The 26,352-nt window shown below is 36.5% G+C and overlaps 1 protein-coding gene across 2 annotated transcripts; it reads right to left on the reverse strand.

The window, feature by feature from the left end:
• On the reverse strand, positions 1–26,127 carry nfatc2a (nuclear factor of activated T cells 2a). Of its 2 annotated transcripts, none has more exons than XM_053482806.1 (10): positions 25,930–26,127; positions 22,685–23,531; positions 21,868–22,036; positions 16,180–16,382; positions 15,684–15,856; positions 14,226–14,366; positions 11,681–11,736; positions 11,086–11,218; positions 10,293–10,988; positions 1–2,184 (listed from the first exon to the last, which is right to left on the reverse strand). In XM_053482806.1, the coding sequence occupies exons 1-10, from the start codon at positions 25,985–25,987 to the stop codon at positions 2,129–2,131; spliced, it is 2,532 nt and encodes an 843-aa protein (XP_053338781.1). In that variant the 5' UTR covers positions 25,988–26,127; the 3' UTR covers positions 1–2,128. The 2 variants fall into 2 exon arrangements, with proteins under 2 accessions (XP_053338781.1, XP_053338780.1); XM_053482805.1 differs by lacking the exon at positions 25,930–26,127 and adding an exon at positions 24,339–24,620.
• Between the last annotated feature and the right edge of the window lie 225 nt (positions 26,128–26,352).

A 26,352-nucleotide genomic window follows, 5' to 3' on the forward strand; every position in this document is an offset into this window, starting at 1 on the left:
TAGAAGAAATTCTTCAGTTTTATTGCTGTATGTTGTTGACAGACATCAGTTATTAAACATTCACCACATACATAACTGGATTAAGTAAAACTGGCATGTATAAAGCCTTTACATAAAGCATACAAAAGATATATCAGCTTCTCTTTGGCAAACATTGGCATTATATTTAAGTAATTTATTAATCTAATAAAATAGCTGACCTATTTTGCAGTTCATATGTTATTACAACCATGATTATATGACAATAGATGGCAAGAAAACAACTGACAGTTCATAAAATTATTTGTCTCTACTTTAAATTGACTATTCACTAAATGTAACAAAAGGAAATATTTCATTAACTGTATTTACAGTTTCAAATTAATCTACATTCAGGGGTTTGCCATGATGTTAAGAGCACCATGTTTAAATGGCTCGAGTTATAAAAAATAAAATAATAATAATAATAATTATAATAATAATAATAATTTATACATATATATATATATATATATATATATATATAGTTATAAATTGCATACATACAGACAGGTGAAAAATTAAATATAAAAATCTAAATAAAGTGTGTTAATGAGAAGTCGTGCCATCAGTCAGTCCTTTTGGCTAATGTCACTGAAACTGTGTATTTAGAGAAATGAATATCATGCTTTATCATAAGTAAATATCATGAACTGTTTAATTAATTCGTGTTTGCATGATGGACAAACAAGCGAGTCGGAATTCTCCCATAGGTCAGCAATTTTTATACTCATGAACCCACTCAGGAAGTGTGCACCTGGACAAGAGACCACTACCATCAGGACAGAAGTCATGGGATAAATGTGGCTAGTCAGATAAAGGCCCAAGCTTAACTCGTCACCTGTCTGTACATACAGTATAATTAAACAATAAAGGTTTTTTTTTTCTTTCTTTTTTTTTCAAATTAAAGCTTTGGTTAAATGTGATGTACTTAGAGGAAATTGATATCTTTAAAGTCTTAAATTTAGATTATAAAAATCAATTTAAACTGTCATTCATATGCTCAGCATATTATCTATGGCAAAAAACAACTCTGAGATGAAACACAATAACCATACTAATAGTAAGTAAAAAGATATATTAAAAATATTTAACAAGGAAACTTCATGTGCAAGCTGTGATTTTTATAAAATGGCTGTAAATAGCTATAAAAATGAATAAAAAGTCAGAGATGTAGCAGTATCAGTATAAAAAAAAACTAGGTAGAAATACAAAGCACAAGATGAACTAGAGAACCCTAGATGATGTTAAGAGTCTGAATGTAGTGCAAGAAATGTTAGCCTGTGTAAGATATGAAACTGAGAATACATTGTTCTGCTTTTCTGTAAAGTTTTGCTTACTGCTTCTTAGCTAAAGGCACAAGACATCGTAACACAGTTTGCTAGCGAAAAATAGATTCTGCTCTGTGTTTTCCGTTTGGAGTTGTATGTAGATATTAAGTATGCACTCAATCCCAATAGATGCTAATGCATTAGAAGAAAATATACAGATGTTGTAAAAAAATATCTTATTACATCTTGTCAATAAAAATCCAATTCAAAGTAAAACTATGTACAAGTCAGTATAATTAACTGGCAAGAAGTGCACATATATTCTTTATGAAAATCATTATGAAAATGATATATGAACTGGTATCATTTATCAAAAATATAGCCTGCTATTTAATTTGCTAATTATTTAAAGTATCATGCGTAAACAAAAGCTGTCTGACTCAAATAATCTCAATCTGACTTTCTTTGAAAATTCATTGTGCAATCTTTTTGAGAATAGAGGACAGACAGCGGTAGATACACAACATTTTAAAATGAAGCAACTCTTCTAACTGTTCCGTACTATGCTCAAGAGTTAACCAAGGTGAGGCATGAAATAGGCAATTACAGAAAAATAAAATGAGTTTTACTTTTGCTTTAAAAGCTGGTTTAAAAGGTATTTGTTTGCTTGGGCTATGAATCACAATGGACTTGGCATCAAATGGTTCTGAAATGAGAAATAATTCGAGTTGAAAATAACCCGGGTGAGTGCTGGTGAAAGTGCCTGCAAACTGCAAACTCATCTAGGGAGAAGAAAGCACTACTGCAAGTCCCACACACTTCCTGTGGCATCCTTTGCTTTATGTCTGTCCTCGGCCGTGCACTCCTGTTAGATCCTTCCTTATGATCTCATTAACTGAGGAAGAGAAAGAGACGAGAGTGGGTTATTATGAATATGAAAAGTAACTGCATTACTTCAAGAACAAATTAATGCTCAAAGAGACCCTTGCTAGTTATAACCAGGCTTCAATCACAAACCAGCTCCCATTAAAAATGAAACATACTTAATAATTGATTCATTTTTAGTTGATTCTGCCATCATAACATCTCTAATCTGAGGTGCTGTATAATCTGAGGCGTGATTAAGTTCTGAGGATGGTAAATCTAAATGAACTTCTTCTTTGCAGCAGAGGTAAGTTTTGGTCTTGCTTTACTGGGATAGTTTTTATGAGAGCCAGTTTCATCATGGTGCTTGATCGGTTTTGCAAAAGCCATTGAGAATACTGTTCTCACAAGCACTATTCCAGTACAGTTGACCTTCATTTCCTAAAATAACAATTGACTGTTATTGTTGCTGTTACTTAATTACCTAATGCTATGTGCAATATTTCATAGTTTTGAACTCTTCAGTATTGTTCTAGTGAGAAATTTTAAAATAAGTCACTAAGAAAACATTGGATAACCTTGTTTCTATTGGATAATTACTACAGTAATTAGTACAGTATGTTTTAGCTGGAAACAAGTTATATAATCCTAACTGATGCAGTGTGCAGCTTCCCCCTTCTTAAACAACCATGTCAAAAGACATACAGTACCATCACAAGCATTTTACTCTGTTTAAGGGTCATATTAACGTTCTGCATCAAAACAACAAAAGAGATTGCTGTACCTACTATAACTGGAATAAGAACTTAAAAAACATGTTATTAAAAACCTGGAAGGATAGTGATGAACCATCATCTTCAAGATGAAATGTGGTTGGAAAAGCATCCAGAATGAGTGAGATGGGAGATCACTTAATTTTATGTGAGAAAGGTCATGTGGTCTGATAAGTTCAGATTTACTCTGTTCCAGAGTGATTGGCATATTAGGGTAAGAATAGCGGCGGATGGAATGATAAGTTCATATATAGTATGACATTGCATAAGCACTTCTTGCTTCTGTCTACTGACCGTCTTTATAAAGATGCCGATTTACTTTTCCAGCAGGACTAAGCACCTGCCCCACAGTGCCAAAACTTCTACCAACTGGTTTGCCGACCATAATATTACAGTGCTTGATAGGTACCGAGGCAAACTGATAAGCCGTATTTATCAAAATTTTAACAAAAATGTCTTTACTTTACATGAAATGAATACATAATATAAGAGAGTTTCACTTTTTAAATTAAATTTTGAAAGAAAATTTAACTTTTTCACTATATTCTAATAAAAAAAATGCACTGTAGTATCTTTTTCTAAAACGGCACTGAAAGAAATTGGCCACAAGAGGGAGAATCACTTTACTTTTACAGTACATGGCCTTAGTTCACTCAGTGAAGCCTCATTTCCACTTGTTCCATTATCCTCACTACAAGGGAGGGCATACATGGAAACTTTTACAGCTTCTGCACGCTAAGAATAGTAGCAAGGTGTTTGAGGTGCTTTGCATAATCCTGAAAAGGGAGAATTGAGGATTGAGCAGCAAAGAACACTTCTGCTGACTGTTATGATCAAACACAACTCTCAGTGCAAAACTTCCCCCCATAGGAGCCATTTGACATAATTCATAAGTGTCATAACATAGTTTCCATCACAATAACAAAATTAGAACAAAGATTCTAAAATCAAAGACTGTGTGGTTCTGAAGAAGGAAACTGTTTGCCAGCTTGCATGCTTGAATGGCTTTTTATACCTTTTGTACATTTTTTTTATGCAGCAGGGGTAAGAACAAAACTATTCATCCATTTTCTTTCACTCTCTATCGAGATACAGTATATGTGCACTCCTGTGGTCTGACAAATTCTACACCTGTGGCTCCCTTCAGCCTCCAGACATGTCTGATTCATTTTGACATGCTGCTTCTGTTTGGGTTTTTTTTTTTTTTTTTACATCTCTGTATCACTTTCTGCTGCTGTGGTTAGTGCCACATGCAGAGCATAAAGAATGCACTTCCCAAAAAGTTCATGCCCGACGCTCATTTATGTTTCAGTAGTTAACCTTACTGGGATACTGCAGACAATTGTGGAATAGTAGTGATTTATAATTTTAATACCCAGTGTCACTCAGAAGAGAGTGGGTGACTATTAGCCTTAATAAAATATTTAAATGGTGCAAATGTTTTAAAGAAGGTTGTACATCCATAAATGACAATCCCAACCATGGTGACTCTGAGCCCACTGCAGCATTCCCGTGAATCAATTAGAGAGTGAAACGCCTAATCCTTGTATATTGATGCATAACTTGTTGCCAGCTTGCGGAAGAGATGCAAGTATCTGTGGGAACTACACACACAACTATTCACAAAACATCACTTGCACATTACAGGAACTTGTCTGTGAGTCATTGCCATATCCATAGTACAGTCCTGACCTGACTCCAGGCCATTTCCACTTTTGTTGCGTTAAAGAAGTTCCTGGGAGGCCAGAGTTTCAGCAGTAAAAATGGCATAAGGGAATCAGTCGATCATGGCTCCAGCATCCTAAGAAAACTTTCTACCTTGATGGTAGAAAGGTTTTACACTCATAACTGTGTTCTGTCGTTTTGCAAAATCAAAAGTCCCGTGTTGACTTAAACACCCCTGTCTATACATTAGAATGAAAATGTAATTATTAAAAATTATACATTGCTGATCTTTTACATTGACTAAACAAGTAGTTTGCCGAATATCAGACTCCCTAACCCACAACTAGTGTCTCAGATTCTGAATGTGAACAACAGACATAAGAAACGGAACTGCAGGAGAACACACATATGCTTCTATAAAAAAAATGACACTAGCTGAATGTGAGAATGTGCATCACATGAAAATATAACCCTGTCAAGAATATTTTCTATGTGTTTTTACATAGAAATATGAGTCTCATATTTGCGTATCCTGCCCCGTCTTCACCTCACCATGATGTCACTATTCACATCCAACCACCAGGAACTGCAGCACCAGGACATGCTAAAGCCCGTATTACTGCCAGTGTGGTGTCAGAGCCCACACCTAACACAGAGTTCAGGCATCAGTTCCCGTTTCATGGTGCAAGAAAATAAACTAGTGTGTTGCCACAGATATTGTGCAACATTTGTGTGACATTTATGCAACACAACCCAGGGCCGGTTTAATTATTGATGGTGAATTTGAATATTTTAAGGAAAGCAAACAAGTGGACCAGTCATTAGAACAGAAGGCAGGGCTGCAGTTTGTTCATGGATAAACTACATACATAAAGACTTTTACGTTATGACTAACATTTTATCTGCTCAGTGGTTATGAAGGTCACAAATCAAATGTTTACCACACTACTAAGCAGCAACATCTTTCAGTCAATCAGCAAGAGATGAGTGAAAGCGAAAGCTCCATTTAACAAGCTGGGTGTCTTGTGGTGAGTGTCTACCACGTGATCTTAATATTTATCCGTTTTCCCTTTTTAGCACTGACCTTCATAAGGTCACATAGTGTGCAGAGTAAGTCAAATGGTCATGTTTACGTTACCGACAATGAAAAAACCTGCAATAAATTATGCAGTTGTACTGGTTGTGGTGAATGAATACAAAATTTATATTCTTAGAATATAGATGACTAAACTGCAGATTTTTAAAAATCCCTGCTTTTTGTCTTCATGTGATTTTTGTATTGGCCTTCGCATAAATAAGCCAATTAGATTTCTTCCCCTCTTGTGACCTTATACAGGAAGATACCGCACCTCCAGCTTGTGGCATGGCTCAGCAGTAGCTCATTTACATACACTCTCAAACAGTGTGTTCAAAGGAAAAGGGGAATAAAGAGAGGTATGACAAATACATTATGTGAGGGGTACTCTCACTGGATCGTTAACAGACACACTTTGAGGGACCTCTGGGATCAGTTTTAAGAATTAGTAAAATACGGGACTAGATGCATTTTTCTATTTCAAAGATACTTATGATGGCACCATCCTAACGATGTGAAATGGTACCATTTATTTATAAGAACGTAATCTGTCTGTAACTAGTCTTTCCAAAGCCACATTAATATTGCTATATTAAAAAACAACTATTCTGACCCATACTGAACTATAAATATGTACACATTTTTTTTTTATTAAGGCAAAACATACCCTAATTGCATTTCATTCTAGATCCTCTTCTAGAAGCCTTTTAAACAAGTTTTGGAGTTTGGCGTTGGAAATTTGCCCAATTAGGCTTAAAAGTAATTAAAAATCTTTATTTAAGACAAAAGATTATAGAAGGTTAATTCCCAAGGTTTCATACGCAAAACTGTGAATGATTTATAGTATAAATCACTTGCAACAAATTATCCGTAAGTATGAATATTATTATGAGATTTTCTAAATCTGATTGACCGTGTACCTCATTAAAAATAAATATCCTTTTTTTTTTTTTTTTTTTTAGTTTAAAGGTAGAGCACAAGATATGTTATGGCAACAGTAGCAAAATTTGAAGGTCTTCTCCATGTACCATTTGGGGTTTTTGTTGTTGTGTAGCCACCTGGTCCATAATGGTGCTTTTGGTCTTGACATTACACAGAAGTAGACTTACAGATTTTGTAGCAGAATTATCTGTTTAAGTAAATAAGGCTAAAGGTATTTTTACTATATACAGTAATAAGGATATTATACTTTTGTGCGTACAGTACTCTGCAAAAGTGTTGAGCCACTCCTCATTTGTTTATGGTTTGTATTTTTAATATAGCCTTTAGGTATAGTTCTCCAGGTTTTCTGAAGGATATTTTTAACTTTCAATTTTTTGCTTTAATTTTCAGTCCAGTCACTGTACTGTACCAGTTTCTGAAGAATGTTTAGTTGTCTGTTAATCCACACACTAACCTATGAATCATTCAAGCATAAAAAAAACATCTAACTTAAAGCATGAACCAGTGCGAAACGTGCAGATGATGACAGATGATCAGGCCGGTGATTAATATACTGTGTGGTTGGAACAGACGAGAGAGGAAATAAGTTTGCTGTCGAGATTGTTAAGTAATCACTTTTTGAAATGTATCTTTAAATTGTACTTTGTTGCCTGTCACAATCAAACATTTGTTCACATTCCTTTAATTTAATCTGCATAATTTAACAAAATAAAATAAATTTTTTTGTGTTTTTTTATTCAATACTATTGTGTGCTACCTCGTAATTCTTTTCTCGGTCATAATACAGATTAGCCTAGTGGAAAAATTGTATATATGGTTTATAAAGACAAAATATAAATGGGATGCTTCCATGATAGGTTCCGCAGGTTAAAAAAAAAAAACAATTATAATCTTGTTGGTTTGTGTTTCCAAAACACTCGCATTAATCATTTAAATGTTGACTTGTATAAGTAAATAAATAAGTAAATGAATATAATAATAATAATAATAATAATAATAATAATAATAATAATAAACTTCTATTCTCTCATATGCAAAAATAATTCAAAAACATATGCTTTCCAATCAAAGATGTTCACTCTACATACTATATGTAGGATGCTAAATTTAGTTTGTGAAGGATGTTAACAACTCAGAAGTATGCGCACAGCATTCTCATCCTAAAATAACTTTCTCTTTGCTTTGGGGTTAGGTGTTTTTGTCTAGAAAGCTTTATAAATCTGAGATAAAAAAAGAGTATATTCCTCTTACTCATAAATGTATATCCAATAGGTTTAAGAAACCAGGAGAAAGCCATATAGTGCCTACGAGTGCATAATATATCTAGGCCATTCATTTAAAAATAATAATATTATGGGACACCTGGTTAACTATATGGCTATAAAAAAGAAAGGTAATTTTCCGAAAAAGGTTCATGATATATGCTGGATATCTTAGTTATTCTTATTAGAAAGGTGCTCATCTTTGCTCAAAGTGAAAAATGAATCACCACAGTTTCTGCAGAAGTTTCATATCAGACACAACCAGAGAAGCCCTCATACCCCTTAGCAAAGCCGCTAACAAAAAGAAAGATCAGAAAGGCACCCTGGATGACTCATATAAAAAGTGAGTTTGTGTGAAGGTTTTAGAGAACATCAAACACTTAAATGTTTGTAGGTGGAACCAATACCTTGCCACTTCTGCACCAGCAGATATGGGACTTTTTTCAATTCTTGTCCTTCCTGTACCTTGAGACCCACACCTACCTCATTTAGTAACTGCTACTCTGTGTAGAGGGTAGTGTGAAGGTGAAAGCCTTTTTTGAGAATAATAAGCATCTACAGCCCACCCAAATGGTGAATGAGAATCCTCAAATGGTGCATAATGTATCCAGAAGAAAATTTAAACTACTAGATGCTTTTGGACATGAAACCTGGTACCTGGTTCAAGGGCTGACACCTAATAATAAAAACAGCAAGAATTTAGGATATACCCCCTTTATGGTAATGTATCATTATTGTGCCAACAAGAGAAGAAATTCTGTAGCCTTCTGTTCCTCATCCACTTTATATTTTTACATCTATCCCTTTTCCTGCAGTGTTTAAAACAATCCCTATCTTATTGGGTTGCTAGCTTTCTAAAGGAACGCAACAGCTGCAAATAGGAATTCTGCATGCCATATTGGCAAGAGCACATTCAGTGGAAAAAAATCTTCTCATGGGTTCCCCTGCAGAACTGAGGGGTGTAAGGCCAAGGGGAAGCCCTGGCCAAGTAAAACAAACAAAGAGGCTTTCCTCAGCTCTGCCATGCTGCCAATTCCACTGCTTGACAATGGTTGCCATAGAACCTGTTTTGCACATCATAACAAAATATCCAAGAAATCATCTTTTGTGTGTGTTTGTTTTCTTTTCTTTTGTTGGTTTGAAAATGTTCCCATTAATTAGTCAAAATCACTACAATAACAATATTTACATATCTTTGACAGGATCCACTGAATTTTATGGTTTGGTATCCCCTAAAAATATTACCGATCAGCTAAGCCTTCACATATGTAAAATGGAAAGAAGTCATGTATAGCAAAGGATTTGTATATGTTCATTAGATTAAGTTTGATTAAGCCTATTGCATTTACATTCAAAGCATTTGGCAGTCACCCTTATCCAGAGCGACTTACATTTTTATTTCATTTTACATCTGAACAGTTAAGAGTTAAGATCTATCTGACCATTTTGATTCATGCACACTCACATTCCATACAAACTTAAATAATTCTTTTGATTGTGTAAAGCTGCTTTGCGACAATGACAATTTCTAAAAGCGCTATACAAATAAAATTTTATTAAATTAAATTGAATTGAATTAAGGGCCTTGCTCAAGAGCCTAACAGTGGCAACTTGGTGATGGTGGAGTTTGAACCTGGGACCTTCCAAGTCAGTAGTCATGTGCCAAGTCACAAAAAATACCTACTAATATCAGCAACTTCACCAAACATTAAATAAATAAGTGCATCAAAAAATGAATCTGACATAAATATGGACACGGTGTTGGCATATAAGTCTGAGTTTGTAAAATAAATAAATAAATAAATAAATAAATAATAATAATAATAATAATAATAATAATAAGTAAACAGTCAGTTCAGGTAAAAAGGTTTTCAACTGGAGCTGGATAAGCCTTCATTTTCCTTAAAATGGTGATTAAAAAATGTCTAAAAAAAGAAGACTTAGTGACTCAGACTGTCACTTCTGGCTTTTGAGTTAGGGCTTTTAATCTCTGGATGATCTTGTGAGGAAGAAAACAGAAAAAAGTACTCATAATGGATGCGTAGTTTCCTTCCCAGAGGCCCAGGACTAATCTGTCCCTGGGGCTAAGGAAAATTTCATTTTGAGTTGTATGCTTGGGACATACAATATTTGTACACACGTGTTCAGCATATGAGAAGACAAAAAAAATGGATTGCAAAGAACAGATGCTACATTGGAGAAAAGACTTGACATGCAAGTTTCCTGCTATTGTTTCACAGCAGCCAACTGCTGATCTTTATGGCAGCACTGAACACCACAGAATAACCCCCTTACTAGACCCCCTTGGCATCCTATTTGTATAATAATATAATAATATACAAATAGGATGACATCTTTATTTAACATGATAACTAAAGTGTACAAATGAAGCCAATATACTGTACATGCTAAGCAGACTCACCATCATCCAGGTAGGCCTGGTCAAGATTCTCCTGCTTGACAGTGACTCGTCCAGGAGGAGGGGCTCTCTGTTCCTCAGCCGAGGAACATCTTTGTGGATGGACATGCCCAGGAGGTGACTTGTCCTTTGGAAGCCTGTTTGTGTATGACTGTTGCTGAATGACAGTGGCATAATGCTGGCTTTGGGGAGATTGTGCTGGAGCAGGAGAACGTGAAGCCACTGCTGTCTGTGATCCTTCTGGGCTGTAGCCATCACAGTAAAGGTTCTGCTGTTCCTGGGCTGGTGGAGTAATATTTTCGCTGCCTCTTAACAAGTGCTGGTTGGTGGGGGAAAACTGGATGACAGGATGCTGACCAATCGAGTGAGCTGACTTGGCTGGAGAACCAGTATGGACCAGGACAGAACGATGGGTTTCTGGCACCATGACTCCTGTTTGAATGTATAAACTGGGCCCTATGCTTTTCTCAGCTCGAGGGTACACTATGTGCTGCTGAAAGCAGGGTTCTGAAGGGGAAATTCCAGAATGATTTTGGTGACAGGAAGCCATGTTGGAGAGTAAGCCATTATCCGAGCTGAGAACTGAACGAGGGTTATGATGGTAATAGGTGTGTGGGGAAACGCCCATTGTCTGGGACATCATATATCCAATTTGTCCAGATTCATAATCATCCAGTGGTTCTGTTTTGATGGTAGAAACTGTGGAAGATAATACAAAAGCATTTTGTTACTTAATAGATGTGAAAGATTTTGTGCAGTGGTTAGGAATTGAAAATGCTTGACTTGAGCAGTGTACCTGCCAGAGGTGTATATGTGAAGTGCTGAGGTTGACTGCGTTTTCGCTTCCCATTGATCACGTAAAAATTCACCTTTGCAGGATGGCAGATGGTTGGGTCTCTGTAAGGTGGCACTTCAATAAACAGCATGCTCTGAAAAAGACATACAGTATATGTTTTGTATTAGTAATTCATGAAGACATGAATTTATCTTCAATTCATTGCAAACTTCACTGATTTTGGCAGAGTTATGACAGGCCAAAGGAAGAAACCGAATATACAATATTGTATGAATCTAGGGTGTAATAAAAAATAACAGTGTAATAAAGTATAACAGTCTGTAGCTTATTATGATTATTAACATTAGGGCCAACGTTGTGTTGTGTTTCCTCATTCCAGATTCACCTTTACAAATTCTTTACACTTTAGTCCATTCTGCTTTATATTTCATACTGTAAATATTCTATTTTAGATCACCCACTCTTGTGACTTTTACAAATATGCAAAACTTTAACTAAGAGACAGGCATTATGAGAGAGTCATATGTGACAGTCATATGAGAGGTGTTACAAAGAGGTGTTAGAAAGTAAAACTTATGACATTCACTGTACTTACTGCCTGGCTTTTGTCTTTGTCAACTGTGGCTTCCAATTCCCAAATTTGCTGTCCATCTAAGAATGAAGTTAAGAGAAATAAAAAGAAAAAAAAGTGAAAAAAACAGAAAAAATAATATTTTTTAGTTAGCACCCGAAGAAAAAAAACAAAAAACGTATCCGTGGTGTTTAAACATTTATATAAAAAAGAAACATTAACATATACTGTCATTGTCCCCTGTTTTTTTTTATGACAGATGAATGCAGGTGATTTTTTTTTATTCCTCTAATGCCTGATACAATAGACATGGCATTGGGAGATCATATCTGTAAACTTAACTACTTCCTCTAACATGCCTAATGCAGCTGAAGGTAAAGGATAAGATGTTTATCTTGTGAATTTCAATGATATTCCTCACTGAGTTTGATAGTAAATGGAGAGGAGAGGGATTTAAGCTGAAAGACATTAAAAAGATTGAGAAAGTTGGGAATTCACAAATAGAGTGCAAGTCTAAATGCTAATGTTCTTTTGGGCTGCTTTTCAAATGTCCTTATATATCATAACTATATATGCCAAGCTAGCATAGATCTCAAGTTTAATATTTTTCTAAAGCCTGAAAAACAACCAAATACAACATTCCAATAGGATTGTTCATTAGGCATTAATCATTTTTACTTTTTTTTCCATCGATTCTGGGAAACCCCATCTACGGTTGAAAATGAGACACATGTGGCTCAAATGAGTCAGCAGAAGACAGGGGGGATTCCGCAGATATTGCCAGGTTAAATCAACTTCTCAAGATTGGTTTTATGATCAACACACTTTATTTCACTCACGACAGATGACGATCAATGTTTTCTTAGTGGTTTTTGTTTGTTTGCAGTTTCTCCTTCTACAGGAGATCTTTTTTTCCCTCTAATATAATGCAGCGTGGAGTTTTTAAGCGAAGGAAGCCCAACTTTGGCATAACCCCTCAATGAGCTCAATGAGTACAGCAACATCAGTAGAAGCCAAAAAATAAAAATAAAAAAAAGCGTGCTGGCCAAAGACAGCTGTCTTCCATTTAGGGGGATTTCAGAGGCATACTGTTCCAGAGTATTTTGTCATCCAGAGAAACCCTCCAAAACAAAGGCATTCCCTCCTTGAGCATTGACTTTTTTTAAGCAAAATTAGCCATTACAGTAAAGCAAAATCATGCAGGAGGGAACCCCAGACGAGATTTTGCTAAGTGCGAGTGAGTGAACGAGCGAGCCAGTATACACGAGAGTGAAAGAATTCCTGTTGAAGCAGACCCTAGAGAGTTCATGTCTAAATGTCTCAAAAGCTGCCCTTGTGTTGAACAGACAGCCTCTGGATTCTCTGAGTCACAGCTATACACCGACAGACTAAGCACCTTACCATAGTCCTGTATCCTCAAACACCTCTGAGAACTATAAACAAAATCTAGTCATGAGCCAGACAACAAACAGAACCTAGACGACGCACCTTGGATACACCAGGCAGCAAATTTAGGAATTTTTGAAGGAAAACAAACAAGTTATGAGTAATACATGCAAAAAATATGCAATAACAAAACCAGGATTGTATGCTGCAGAAATTTAGAATACGTCCTCAATAAGAGCTTCAGTGTTAGGAATAATACATTTAACTTGACCTGTTATGTCCATATTCATAAACAGAGCTGATATTTAACCCATGTACATCAGCTTCACATCTCAGATGAAGGGCAAAGCAGCTTTCAATAATCCATCTGTTTTTGTCATAGCCCCCCCCAAAAAACGTTACGCATGATGGACCAATATGTGTACACAACAACAGTGGCACCTGCAGATAACAAGAGCCATCACTCATGACCACCCACTCATATAAAGAAAACACTGTTCAATTACTTAGTAAGTTAATCCTTCATTCACTCGTTCATTTGTTTATTGGCTGCAGTAGATCTTTATTCATTACAGGTTAAAAAAGACTTTAGGGTTCAATGGCCTGATTGAGCACAAGACTGCATTGTACCAGGAATCTAAATGTCATGCAAATGTGAGTAAAGAAGATTAGAAAAGGTCACAATTCAAATGTCATTCCTGCACTGTGATATACGCAACACAAGTAGAGAATTTTTTTTCTTTTCATAACTGTTAACGCTAACTTCTTCTGTGTATTAATAATTGGAAGTGAGTTATCAGTCTTAACAGTAACTATGTGTTAATATTTGTTTTAGTAATGTTTCGAATGTTTTTGGTTCTAAACCTTAACGAAGCCATACGCATAATTGTGATGCAGGTCTTTTGATGAACTATGAATAAACATTTAACAGAAATACCATTAATTATATAAAAGTTAATTTCAATCATGAAGCTTTTTATCTGAGTATACTCTCCACATACAGATGGGTGAGAAATTAAGGGGCAGAAAAATACGCTGAAACTATTTGAATGCACCTAGGTTTCGGTTCTATGAGTTTCAGAAATTAAGGGGATAAACATGATTTGTAGGGACACATAATAGTAATGACAATTCTCTGATCCTAAACGATTCTGAAAGACTTCTTGTGTATGATGCCACTTACCATGGGTCTTCTCCGTAAAAATAACTTTGGAGTCAGCACTGAAATTTTGCCCGGTCAGGATCATCTGCTGACCTCCGAGCACTGAACAGCTGTCCATGTCCTGCTTCTCTACCATGGGCAGCTCATGTGCAGATCTTTGGGCTGTTGGGAAGTACAATATGGATGATTTAATAAATATTCTTCTCGTTTGGTAAATAGCCATTACATTTCCTATAGTACACACCTACTGAAACAGTGTTCTGAAACAAAGCATGGGATGACTCTAAACAGTGTAGACTCAGTACAGAAACTCAGAGACCTTTGCATCAACTAGACATGCAGCTACTGAATAAAAATAGTCAATTCTGTACCCATTTTCTGTCAATCTGTACCCATATTCTGTCAATCTATTCTGTCAATATGATTGATTACTAACCAAAGTTGCATAAAACACTGATGGGATAAATAAAACCCAATAGTAAGTTACAACATAAGTTTGGTCCTGGAAGGTCTTCAACAACAGCAAACAGTACAAGAACAATTACGATCTCTTCTCACCTTTTCTCTTGCAACCAAGTCAAGATTTTACAGTGTTTACATTAAAGAAGACCAAATCAGCTCCTCATACTGTAGCTGTGACAACTTGCTCTTATTTGTTCAGTAACAAAGGCAAAGCTGTTAACTGCTGAAGCTATGCAACCAGGAAGCAGCTTCTCTTGCTTTATCACCTCACGACTCTGAATTCAATATCCGTCGAAGCAAATTCAACCAAAATAAGAGTGACCTTTGGACAGATGTGTTAAGCCACACTATGATCTGAGTCAGTCAAGTGCATAATACTTAGAAACAGGGATCCTAAATAAGGCAGAGATGGCTAGTCTGCACAGAAGGACTGAGCAAACAGCAGGTTGCGTTATCAGGGTGGTGTCCTATTCATGAGGCTTGGGTTTTGCATCCTCTTTCTGCTCACTGCCACTGTCCTTCTCTCTTCCTCTATTTTTCTTTCTGGGAGTGAGTGGAAACACACACAACTAACATAACAAACACAGTTTGCGCCTATAATGCATGCCTAAGAGAAAGAAGCGAGGTGCACTCTGAGATGTAGTTGTCCTGTCTTCTTCACATCAAATCCAACAAAAACAGCAAACTCCTAACCGAGGAGGAAATATGCTAGCCAGATCCTGTCTGTTCCTCATTGACACAGGATACTGGCAATGTGTGTATATATATATACACACACATACATACATATTCACACAAATCTAGTATAGCAAATTAAATATTTTCCTGAATATGAACTTTCCATGCTATTATTTTTTACAGCATGGTCATCTAAACACAGAAGTCCAGTGTGCGAACAGACTCATTGCTGTTTCAGTAACATTCTAAACCTCAGTGAATGCTATGAATATGAAAAAGAGGGAACCAAGATATAATTTTAAAACAATTAAGGTTTAATCAAAAAGCCATTTGACTCACAACACTCTATAGGAAGAGAGGCCACTTGGAGAGACACGTATTGACCCCCTGGCTGGGGAATGTGGATGCGGAACACCAGGCGCACACGAGTATTCTTCCGCCCGATGTCCGTCTCGCCTTTCCGGAGCTCTATATCAGCATTCCTGAGCTTCAGAATCCCAGCACAGTCGATTCTAGGATGGCATCATTAAGTGTGGTTATGATCCTTTTGAAAATAATGAATTCATATGAATTTATTATAGTTTTATTTCCATGCTTTACTAATTTCTAATTTTCCTCTGACAGGGTTTTAGCTTAATTTTATTCTTAAATCCTGAACGTGTAAACCAGAATAAATGTGTCACTTCAGAATTTTTTACATGATTAGTAAGTGACACATGTACAGTAGCACATTCAATGAGTTGCATGTCATATTGCATTTTTTATTTCATATTCTGCCAGAGACTAAATCGTTTATACTGTAATAAAATAAATCCCACATACACGTCTCGCTTACATTGCTTTCATGTTGTTCTTTGGCTCTAGCGGGATCTCTAACACCTTTGTGCTATTAATAATCTTCTCGTAGCTGGTCGTGGTCACAGTTTTGCCTGTGATGCGGTGCACCTGGTAGAAGGCATGGGGCTTCAGGATTCGCTCATCCGCCGTGCCGATGAAGATCTGCAGCCCAAGGGGCTCTTTGCCTCTGTATCCATGTAGCTAAAAGAGTAAAAAAAAAAAAATCTATATAATAATTATGATTCATACGTCATCATAAAACGTGGGCATTGCTAAAAAAAAACTATACAACAAATGATGCTTTTAAACATCTGCCCTGATGTGACTGACGTGTCCATTTACAGGATTCAACTACATACAACACATGCTTTTACCAATCCTGAAATGCTCTTGCCCTTAAATAAAATCAAAGCACAGTTTAAAGTTTAAACAGGAAAAGAGACTTTCTTTAATACCAACCAAGTAAAGAAAAAGAAGGGGTCAGCTGCACAGATGTTCAGACACAATCCACTTTATACTCGCTCTGAGTGAGCAGCGAGTTGCAATGCACAGTGCTTGCCAGGGTACTAATTTAGCCTGAACGCTACACGCATGGTTAAGCAGAGCCACTGCTGGAAAATTTAGTATCTCCTGCAAGCTTGAATGCAAGCCAGGAGAGTCTGTACTGTCTTACAATCCACAGATGTTTTCCCTCTGCTGTGCCTTAATTTTTAAAAGTCTGCAGGAAATCCACAGGTCACTAGTCAGGGCTCTTAACAGCTATTGCTATTATTACAACTACAACTTTCTTTACCTGGAATAACCCGTTGAACAGGTCCAATGACCAGGAAAAAATTCTATTAGAAGTTAGTAAAATTTCCAAAACAAACCAAGACAAATAACATCTGTAATAAAAGATAAATATAGTATGGATGGCATGTTTTGTATTATATATTTTCTCATACAATAAATTAACAATTTTACTATGAAAATATTCTTTATGCCTCCTCTCCTTAAAGTAAATAAAAGTCCCTATTTAACAGAAAGATGAACAGGGGAATTTTCATATGCAAAACATAGCAGTGCTCAGTCACAGAGGAAACATCTATGTTGGCCACCTCTCTGATAAAAACAACTCAGCAGTGCAAATAATAACAACAAGATATAAGCATCTAGCATAACACTAGATAGCAATATGTGCACTTAGTATTTACGATTAAACATGTTGCTCGGTTCTTATCTTATATCAAAACGTTATGAAACTAAATGTACATATGACATATTTCTAAGAAAACCCCCAGGCACTAAATGACAGGGTTAAAAAAATTTCCACCAAAGCACATTATTTCCCACAATTTACCACCCACCATTTACCAATTTTTATATTGTATATCAATTAAAGAACAACCTCATTTACTGTAATTTCGGACGGATCAAATTATCAGCCTGCATCAAGTGAAGAAAACATAAAAATGAAAGGAATTACGTTAAGAAGTGTGCAACATGTTATTAAAAAATGAAAGAATATTGGTGAAATGTCAACTTAGCGAAAGAAATGTGGTCGGAATAAAAATCATAAATGACTATGATCACTTAAATGCTTGGTGAAGCTGTATCATAAAATCTTGACTGTAAAAAAAATCACAGCTTTGTTAAACAGCGATAGTAGGAGCATTTCCACACAGACGATGTGATGAGAACTTGGAAGATTTGGACTAAACAGCTGTGTAGCCATGGTAAAATTGACCGTTAGTGTTGCTAAAGTGTAAAAGATAGAGGTCATGTTGTCTGATAAGTCCAGGTTGACCCTATTCTAGAGCGATAGGTGTGTCAGTGTAAGAAGGGAAGTCCATGAAGCAATGACCCATCATGCATAGTCAACACTGTACAACCCTCTGGAGGCAATGTTATGATCTGATGTTGGTCAGGTCTAGGCTTAGCAACATTATGTGGCATAAAAATGAAGTCAGCTGATCACCTTCTTTTTTTTTTTTTTTTTTTAGAACATTTTGTTATATTGTTTAAAAAGTTCAAAGTTGCAATTATTATTATGGAGCATACACAAAACAATTTAACCTGTTATCATTTACCTGTTTCACCAATGATGTTATCAGCATCTTTTTTCCTCTATTTATGGGAAGCTTGTCATGCTACTTAGAAACTAGAATGTCGTCTATCCTAAACGCATTCCATAAAAAAACAACTAACAAAAACATGTACCTTATTAATAATTCTTGCCTAAAAAATTCCTAATTAAATAAATTTTAATCTGTTAATTATACAATTATGTCTTTGTGTAAGTTGTTAATATCGATAACATATTAGAACAAGCACATAAATAGAAACTTGCCATAAGTATTTATATTGTCACTTTTGCCAAAGCTATGCGGTTTATCATCATTTGCTTTATAACACATTATACCAAATAAACTGTCTGCTGATCAGATTGTGTCTGTTAAACTAAAGATGCAATTCGAACCTTAAACCATAACAGGTGTTAATTCATTCATTCATCGCTATCAGTCGACAAACTACTAATTGCAACAAAACCTGCTCAGGATATCACTCTTCTGTTCATTTGTATAAACAGCCACTTATACATCATGCGTCTACACTTTTCACACTCACACATACACATATAGTATAGTATTTCCACACACTTCATCATACATCATGTGGCGTTTGGCCAACTCAAATTAAAGTGTCTTATTTGTTATTTCAGCATTTTCTTCTGAAACAGTGCTCAGAATTGCTTAAGAAAGAATGCACATGAGTTACTGCTGGCAGATAAAGAACCATATACAAGCTTTTTTTTTCTTTTCTTATTTTAACAAAAATGCTCACCGATCAAAACAAACAAGCTTCTCCTTTTAATCTTGATTCATAAAAACTCAAGGGATTCTGACTTACTAAGGGAGAGTCATGTTAATTCTGAGAAGGACATTCATACTGTAACACACATATCCACCCACCCTTACACACACACAGACACACACACACACTGACACACAAACATACACAAGCAAGAAGCAAATTAGATCAGTACTCAACAAAAACCAAGGGACTACATCGGAAGGAAGTGTGCAAAAACCACAAAGCATGAAGAAGCAACTAAAATTATCCAAACCCCCAGAAGCACAAATGAGCAGTTGCTAAATAATTTGCAGTTATACTGACAGGACCCACACATGAGAATATAATTAACCCCAGTCTACCACTGTAGTCAATGAAAACCCAAGAAAATAATCAGTCAGTCATGGAAACCTGGAAGTCGTACAGAAAGACAAGACAGGTGAGACATATTATGGCAGTTTTTTTTTTTTCCTTACACAATTAACACTGGTCAGTTACTTACATTGGATAAGCCAAAGCTTAGCAACTGCACCCTGGTAATACTAGAGCTTCAATTTAAATAGAAATGACTGTAAATTATATGAAAAGAATTGTGATCCGTGAATTGTGATGATCTCTGAAAGCACAGGTTATTCTTGCCTCTCTTAACTGGGCAAATGTTTGCACGTGCCATTTGAGAGCATGGTCACCATGGACGACTCACACACACACACACACACACATACACGTGCAAGTTAAATTCATAAATACCTAAATACTCATACCACATTTAAAACAATGCAACAAGGGCAAATAGCACATTAATATGAAAGAAAAATCCAATATAGAAGAAAATCCAATGCAATAAAACAGTCATGTCACCATTACTGACATCATTTGTTATACAGTACTTGGGAACAATAATATTGTGTGTATTTAATTGCAGAATTTATCTATAAGCACATGCCTAGATGTGACATCTGGTATATGTAAGAATCTTGACCGTTTAATTTTCTATAAAATTAAACAAAGGGAAAAAAATTAAGATTTCTGAGCATTTAGGACAGATGTAAAATATCCAAGATGTTTATGAACACACACAAGGGCTTCTGTGTCGATATTCATACCACAATGTTTAACCCGTAAATATAATATTTACAATGCCACATGGTTCTTGACATAAATTACTTTCAGGATCTAATGGATGGATGGATGGAAAATGCCTCCTAGATTTGAATATATTGAGTATCTAAACATTAGAAACAGCTCAACACTGCAAAAACATATATATATATATATATATATATATATATATATATATATATATATATATATATATATATATATAAATATACACACTTCGAGGCTTTTTCCAAGACTTCTGTGTTTTTTTCTTTTTATTATTGTCATTTTTATGTTGCAAATCAGGGTAAGTGAAGTTATCTTTTATGGTTTCTCGCCTTTCTAAGATATAAGCTGCAAAAATACAAATTTTCCACAAATATGTTAATTGTGAGAAGGACATTCATACTGTAACACGCATACACATATCCACCCATCCATTCACACACAGACACACACACACTGACACACAAACATACACAAGCAAGAAGCGAACTAGATCAGTTGTTAACAAAAACCAAGGGACTAATGAAAATACAAATTTATTATAAATATTTGCAAATATATTTTATAAATAAGTTTTTTTACTGATAAGTTTTGTACTGATGCTGTAATTTATAAGTTACCAAATGTGGTTCTCTGATCGGTTGAAGGTTAATAAGTGATAATACGGTAAAGAAAGGAAAGGCTACCTAATCGAAGACTATTAAGCCTATATCTATAACTAATAATAATAACTAATTCTATTGCCAGATTGTTTGGCTTCTTTCTAGAAATGAATGCTTGAGCTAAGGACGTCTGGAACTGCCTGATTTATCCATAAATTCAGATTATAAATTAAAACTGTACCTGTAACCCCTTTTCAGCTGCTAAAACTTGCACTTTCTAAGCAATTCATGCTCAGGACTCCTCATTTCAGTGAATACTCCCACCTGGATACAGTACACTTATACCTAAGAAGTGCTGCTGTAATTATAAAGGACTCAACACATTCTCAGACTCATCATACTTTCAACATACTTAGTGATGTTTCTCGTTACTGTTCTACACCTGCTTTATGTGGTGATTTAGTACTGCACATGGGTTTCTTTTTGTCTTTTGAATCTCAGGGTTTTTTAGTGCTATCCCTGCCATTGTCTCCTTAATTTAAAGCTAACTGTTTACTATATATAATATACGACAAACAAACAAACAAATAAAAAAATATCTAAAACCTGCATATAATGTAGGTCAAGGATGACACATAAGCCGCCAACCCACCACAAGCAGAGAGCATTGAGACAGGCCAATGTTTCCATAACACAAAGCAAAGCCACTCTCACTTAAGAAATGTCTTCCTATGTTAAAGCAGTTTGTTTGTTTTCTTTCAATTCGTTGGATATACCTTATATTATTTTTGTCAAATTGTAATTGGGTTTGAAATAAACAAACTATTTTAAATATTTTAAAACTGTTGTAAGTAACTGTTTAATATCCTGATATTTAATATTTAAGATTCCACGCTATTTCTAGGTCTGTATTTACCTCTGACAACCTGCAAATTGGTGTGTATAATTCAAAGATTCTATTTTACACCAATGTTAGTGTCAATAATATTATTATTTTTATAAAAATTGTTGTTTTAAAATTACAATACATAGCAAAATAGGAATTTTCTCTAGTATATTTATATTAAAATTGTATTACAATAAAAATGTTAAATCTATTATTTCAATCAATATGACAAAAAAATGCTTCTTGAAAAAACATGCACCTGAACCACTGGATGCCCCCCAGTAGGAGCTTTAACAGCCCCCCGGCTGCCCTCGGTCTCGTAGTGTGCCCTGTGGTGTGGTTTGGGTTGCACCTCGATGTGCAGCTCATACTGGTCTGTGCGACTGGGCAGAGGCCACTCCAGAGGAGGCAAAGAGGTAACAGGGATGCTGTGGAAGAAAGTCACACTTTAATTTCAATTGTTACATTTTTTTTATTTTTAAAAGTCCCCAAAAAATTTATACCACAGTTTCCACATTTTTTGACATGTACTAAAATGATGAAATAACGATCCTGAGAATACTAAGAAATGCATGCCTTCTCATTATGAAAGTCTTTCGGGACATGTTTATACATTTCATTTACAGTAATGCTTAGTCTTTAACAAATCTGTTTCTAAATGTGAAAGTAAAATATCTTTCTGTATCATATACATGAAAGGGAATGCTGTTGTACCGAATATCAGCACAGCTAAAATGGTTTGGTAGGCACAAAAATTGCTTTTATACATCTGTTGTACAAATCCTTTTAATTATCAATAGATTGCGATTAGTTTGTTCATTTAAAAAAGTTAAATAGCTCTGCCAACACATATCCTTCCATGACTGAAAGAGCTAGAGTTAGTGCAATTAATGGTTATTAAAACATCTGGTTAGTGGCAGAGTAATAAATATAGTTAAATGTCCCAGTGATGTTATTCTCTATACTTTATCAACACCGCGTGAAATGCCTCTTGTCCAATCAGTTGTATAATATACTAAAATATAGTACAATATAATATAATATACTAAAAAAAGATTTGTGATAAACAAATCTACCTGCAGATTCCAGGCACCACCTTGGGCCAGATTGATGGAATGACAAAGTATGGCTCCGCTTTGGTCTTGACATCTTGCTCCACCAGGTAGTTCTCTCCATGGTTGTCTGGGTATATAGTGTAAGCTGTCGGGTTGGATCTCACAATTTTTGTGGGTACTGACCCTGGCCCAAACCCATTAACAACCTCTGTGAGGCTGTTGGAACCATAATGGGTGCTGGAATGGCGGTCATTATGGCTGCCATGTGGCGAAGGACTCCTTGATCGAGCCACAGCCACCAGATTGGGGTTTCTGTACATGTCGTAAGTGCGTTTGCCCTGAGGCGATGTAGAACGCGAACTGGGCCTTGAGGATGAACAGTTCTCCTCGACCAGGCTGGTGCGGGGGGATGTGCCTGGACTGGTGCGAGGGGACCCTGTGTGGATGTTTTGAAAGCGAGGACACAGCTCTCCAGCCACGGCCTGCCCACTACCTGGGGACACACAGGGTGATGCAAAGGGCGAGTAAGTCTCAGAGTGCCACGAGGCAGAGGAGTTGCTGCTCGCTGGACTCAGGCACTGAGGTTCACGGTAGGCAGCACAGTCAAGACCAGGGACAGTGAGTGTAGGCCCAGGGCTAACATTCACCAGCTGGTCATGGAGTGAATTGTGCCCATGGCTGTGATGCTCGCGTGATGGCGTGATCTCGATCCTGGGACTCACAGCTTGGGGAGCAGACCTTACATGCTCTATGTAATTTTTAGGCTCCAGATGAGCATATGCAGAAAGAGCCTCTGTGCTATTTTCGGTGTAGGAGGAAGGCCCGTCCAAGGGATAAGGATGTGTGTGTAGGGAGAGATCAGTGTCATCTGAAAAAGCAAGAGGACACGGACAAATATGGTCACTAATAGGCTTGGGTGGTGTAATAAATCAACCATATTACCATAAGATATTTTAACATAACACAAATTTGTTTTATAATATTTACTTTTGTGCCAAATATAACTGTGTTTATTATCTATAAAGGTAAAATGTATGCATCCAAACATGGCATGAAAAACAAGGAAAGTAAAAAATTATTTAAAAATGATTTTACCATCTCATCAGTTACTTGTTTCTGTGAGCAATATTAAATTTAGTCCAGGTATAAAATTAAGTAATGTAAAAAACAATAGTGTATTATGCATTTCATATGATGTCATTATATCAACATACCTTAGCCACAACCTACTTAAACAGAACAATAACGAAACAAAAACATGCAGACTGTGGCCCTTAAATTGTGGTGCCGTCAAATTGAGAGATAAAGAATGAAACGGAAGGAACTGGCTTAAAAATTTTGGAACTGACTTTAAAAAATAATATAAATGGGGAACATGAAAATGAGGAACAGTTGTTGGGTATTTCCAAACATTTCTAATATTTGATCATATCAAATTCATTTTAAAATTCACCATCCTAAATACTTTACTTGAAACATAAAAGAAACAACTGCGAGGAAAATCCCAAAACTACAAGACACTGCATATCCTACTTGCCCTGTCCAAAGCACTGGCACAGTCTGCACTGCAACTGCACTCCAGTGAAACAGCAATCACATCCATTCTATACTGTACATCCATAAACACTAACACACAAACACATTAGAAGTGGGAGACTAATAAGTGAAAACAGACCTTTAAGATCTCCAGAAGGAAAGTCACTCTCACGTGGTTCATAGTTAAACAGGTACTCAAACTCCAACTCCTCGGAGTTTACTTGAGTGAGGTCTCCAGAGAGGCCAAACTCACAGCACTCCTCCTTATCCTCGTATAAAGAGCTCATCTGCCTTATCTGCCAGCTGCCTCAAAGTCTGAACCATGAAATTACAGGAGAAATCAGCCGTGTAAATGTGGAGATCAGAGAGAACGTTCACGCGCTCCGTGCGTTAAAGTGATGCAGCCATGAGACGCAAAAACAGTAACTTCCTCCCTCACCTTCAGAGCATAGATAGAGTGGGCGTGCCTCTGCGCTTAGGACCATGAAGATACCAGAGATACTGTAAAGTGGTAAATGAACGCCGCCTGTTGATAGCTGACACTGTTCCTTTTAACGAGAATTTTAACGATTTTTGGGCACAGGTTGTGATCCTAAGTGCTGCTGCCCCCGAGTGTTCAACACAAAACACTGACAGGACACGGACAGGAAGTTTTTAGCACCGCTCGCTTACGTTATCATGCATTCACATCGTACATAATAAAATATTTATGCAATGCTATGAAACAATAATTATGCAGTCGCATAAACAGTCTCGAGTCTCCAGTGCAACCACAAAATCCAATAAGGTGCATTCATGTAATCAGATACTGTAGGATGCCACCATAGGTACAGTAAATATCACGTCTTAGTGATAGGAATAATGTGTCAAAAGCCATGATTGTTCAATAAACAAACACATTACTTGACATTTAAAAAGAGTTCACCATAAGCACCAGGATATAATAATGATGTCCATCCATCCATTAATTATCCATTTATCCATCAAGATCCCTATCTTAGTTAATGAGGAATTTTATATATCAACAAACAAGAGAGCAGTCTTGATGTCCATGTCTACCTGCACTCATGTCATGTGGTGGTGAAGCGCACCTGGACCCGCAGCATCGCGCACAGATGTCAGCACGCGACAGCAAAACGGACTACCTCCAGAGGAAAACCTTATTTGCTCGGTGGCTCTTAGGAGAAATGATCTGTGCTTGTGCTTGTACGTGTAGTTTTTAATACGCGTCCTCACGTAAGCACACGCAAGGTGCGCGGGTGGGCGTCCTGCGCCTTATAAAAGCGACGGGCTTCCCTCACCACCTACTGACACGTAGCATACACCAGATACTAGACAAAACCAAGCCCTGTGTGTCTATGAAGACATGTTTTTAACCAAAGTCTCGGTCATAACCAAGTGCAGCCCAGTGACGAACGGTCAAACAAACCCGGTTCGTTTACAGAGCTAGGCTTTATAAGGTGTCAGACGTGTTATGCTGTTGGAGATTCCTGCTTACACACGCAATGCAAGGAATCTCCCTGTGGCCCAGCCTTTTAAGTTATCCTTAAGTGCATTTTCAACATGATACCCCATGCAACCTGTCAGGCATTATATATATATTTATGTTTTAGCATTGAACAGCACCTTTCTTTTATAATTTTAAATAAAAAAATAAACAGTTAAACAAAAAAATATCAAATACGTTGATTACCAGTTAATCACCACATTTCTGCACGCGCCATCCATACCTTGATCCATCGACCTCATGCTGTGGTATTGCGCCAGTCTCCAAGTTTCTCTAAACATTTGGATTAGAAAAATATAAACAATTCAAACTAAAACTTTTAAAAAATAAAACGCGTTATAACAGGTAGGTACAAAAAAAACTTAAGAGAAAAATAATCCCTCAGATGGATACTAAAAAATAGTGGAACTTCAACAGCCTTCTTTTCTCTCTTGCTTCGAGGATTTACTTTGAGCACCAAGAGCGGCTTCCTTCCCTGCTCGGGCTGTTTATAATATGGGCCAATGCTGTAAAATAACGGGATTCCCTCAGTGTTTCCTCCTGTTTATGGGCGTCTCTATGGCGACCCTGGAGCGGATCCATGTCGGAGGCAGAGGGCTTTCCCTGCGGAGCCCACACAGCTCAGGAATCCATGACGTAGGCGGCG

The sequence above is a fragment of the Clarias gariepinus genome, chromosome 22 (genome assembly GCF_024256425.1).
Source record: "Clarias gariepinus isolate MV-2021 ecotype Netherlands chromosome 22, CGAR_prim_01v2, whole genome shotgun sequence".
Lineage (NCBI taxonomy): Eukaryota > Metazoa > Chordata > Actinopteri > Siluriformes > Clariidae > Clarias > Clarias gariepinus.